The 2,491-nt window shown below is 51.9% G+C and overlaps 1 protein-coding gene across 1 annotated transcript; it reads left to right on the forward strand.

Moving 5' to 3' along the window:
- Positions 1 to 743: 743 nt before the first annotated feature.
- Positions 744 to 2,141, forward strand: LOC125520467 (GDP-mannose 4,6 dehydratase 1-like). Its single transcript, XM_048685389.2, has one exon. The coding sequence runs from the start codon at positions 805 to 807 to the stop codon at positions 1,921 to 1,923; it is 1,119 nt and encodes a 372-aa protein (XP_048541346.2). The 5' UTR covers positions 744 to 804; the 3' UTR covers positions 1,924 to 2,141.
- Positions 2,142 to 2,491: the final 350 nt, after the last annotated feature.

Below are 2,491 nucleotides of genomic sequence, written 5' to 3' on the forward strand. Positions count from 1 at the left end.
TGGGTGGATGGCCCTTGGCTTGACATACTGCAAAAGTGCCTAACCAAGCTCTGAGATACGTACCATGAGCATAAATGTGTTGGAGTCATGGACAATGAAACTCATGAGAGAGAGGGGCAAAGCTTAAGAAGGAGAATTATCAGTTGGGCAATATATACAGCCAATTTGTGGATAATGTGTCCAAATTATTTGACTACCAAGATGGCCTGAAGTCTCATGGCATGGATTAAACCAATGAGGCTATCATAGAACTTAAGCAGAAAAAGTAGCAGCTTGAGGAGCAGGCTAAGATTGAGATACAGATGGAAAACTGAAGCTGAAAAACGAGCATAGGTGCATCCTGCAGATTCAAGCTGACATCATCCACAACACACTGAAGACAATGAAGGAGATAGAGATGGGTAGAGGCCTGCTTAAAGACAAAAAGGAGAGGTCGACAGTGCTGGCAACACTCAAAAATCCAGTTGCCGCTCGGCTACCTCGACCCCAAGTTTAAAGTTTTAGTATTGTCAAATTCTTTTTTATCTTCCTCGCCAATTTTTTTTATCTCAACATCATGACAAAAGAATTTTCAACAGTACTAAAAGTTTCAAAGTTGGCCCAATAAATACTAGTAGGAATAATAGGAATGAAAAATAGTACAAGTGTCAATTTCTATCCATTGTCCAGATTTTTTCCAGGCAGTAGAAGCTGACCCAGACCCAAAGTCTCCGGGCCCTACAAGTACTCCTGGGCCCCATCGCCTCCTTCCTCCCCCAAATCACCGTTCTCCCCCCAAATCACATCCCACTCTCAGATCTCGGAATGGCCGACTCCTCCGCGCCGCACTCCAACGGCGGCGCCGGCGCCGAGGCGGAGGCGGTGCCCCGTTCCCTGGCGCCGCCGCGGAGGGTGGCGCTGGTGACGGGCATCACGGGGCAGGACGGGAGCTACCTGACTGAGCTGCTCCTGTCCAAGGGGTACGAGGTGCACGGCCTCATCCGCCGCTCCTCCAACTTCAACACCCAGCGCCTCGACCACATCTACCACGACCCGCACGCGACGCCCTCCGCCGCGCGCCCGCCGATGCGCCTCCACTACGCCGACCTCTCCGACTCGTCCTCCCTCCGCCGCGCGCTCGACCACGTGCTCCCCGACGAGGTCTACAACCTCGCCGCCCAGTCCCACGTCGCCGTCTCCTTCGAGGTGCCCGACTACACCGCCGACGTCACCGCCACGGGCGCGCTCCGCCTGCTCGAGGCCGTCCGCCTCTCCTCGAAGCCCATGCGCTACTACCAGGCGGGGTCCTCGGAGATGTTCGGCTCCACGCCGCCGCCGCAGAGCGAGGCCACCCCCTTCCACCCGCGCTCCCCCTACGCCGCCGCCAAGGTCGCCGCGCACTGGTACACCGTCAACTACCGCGAGGCGTACGGCCTCTTCGCCTGCAACGGCGTGCTCTTCAACCACGAGTCCCCCCGGCGCGGCGAGAACTTCGTCACCCGCAAGATCACCCGCGCCATCGGCCGCATCAAGGTCGGGCTCCAGACCAAGGTCTTCCTCGGCAACCTCTCCGCCGCCAGGGATTGGGGCTTCGCCGGGGATTATGTTGAGGCCATGTGGCTCATGCTCCAGCAGGACAAGCCTGATGATTATGTTGTCGCCACTGAAGAGTGCCACACCGTGGAGGAGTTCTTGCAGGCTGCTTTTGGGTATGCCGGCCTCAACTGGAAGGATCATGTGGTCATTGACAAGAAGTACTTTCGCCCTTCGGAGGTGGACTGCCTGCAGGGAGATTCATCCAAGTCAAGGAGAGTGCTTGGGTGGAAGCCCAAGGTTGGCTTCCAGCAGCTAGTTGAGATGATGGTTGATAACGACATCGAGCTTGCCAAGAAGGAGAAGGTCCTTGTGGATGCTGGGTACCGCGACCCCAAGCAGCAGCCATAGAGTTGGAATCAATAGTTTGGTTAAAATGGAGCTTGGTTTGGATTTCCCACCCTTAGAAGCTGATACAGTGTGGCCATCGCAGTAGAGGTTGGCTGAAGTTATTGTTGTTTGTCTCAGGGTAGAAATAAGGAGGTTTAAAGTTTGATCCTACAAGACTGTTGATTAAGTTACTATGTCATGTGCTTTTCTCATATGAATGAATCAGACAATTTATACCATACCATTTTGAAGCAAACTTGTCTGTGTTCGATTATGATAGCAAACTTGTCTTTCTGTACTGTGTGGTACATTCTGAATATATGTTATCTTGGTATCCATCAGTAGCATTTTACATTATCATCTTGGCACATAGCAATGGGGATATTTAAATCAGTATAGTTCAAAATTGTAGTTAATCTACATAATTGAAATGATGAATATGTTAGCCCACATTTCCCGTACGTGAAGAGCGTGAGTTGAACTATAGTCCTACGATTAAATGTATGAAATGAGAGTCTTGGCCTGTGTTGGCCTGAAGCTTTTGCTTGTTCATTCGTATGATTCATCAAGTGTCCAGTGAACTGTCCAT

This window comes from Triticum urartu, chromosome 7A, assembly GCF_056163025.1.
Source record: "Triticum urartu cultivar PI428250 chromosome 7A, HENAU_Tu73, whole genome shotgun sequence".
NCBI lineage: Eukaryota > Viridiplantae > Streptophyta > Magnoliopsida > Poales > Poaceae > Triticum > Triticum urartu.

Bases quoted from the DNA above. Each gene is read 5' to 3' on its own strand.
- LOC125520467 (XM_048685389.2), top strand. From the start codon at position 805: ATGGCCGACTCCTCCGCGCCGCACTCCAACGGCGGCGCCGGCGCCGAG.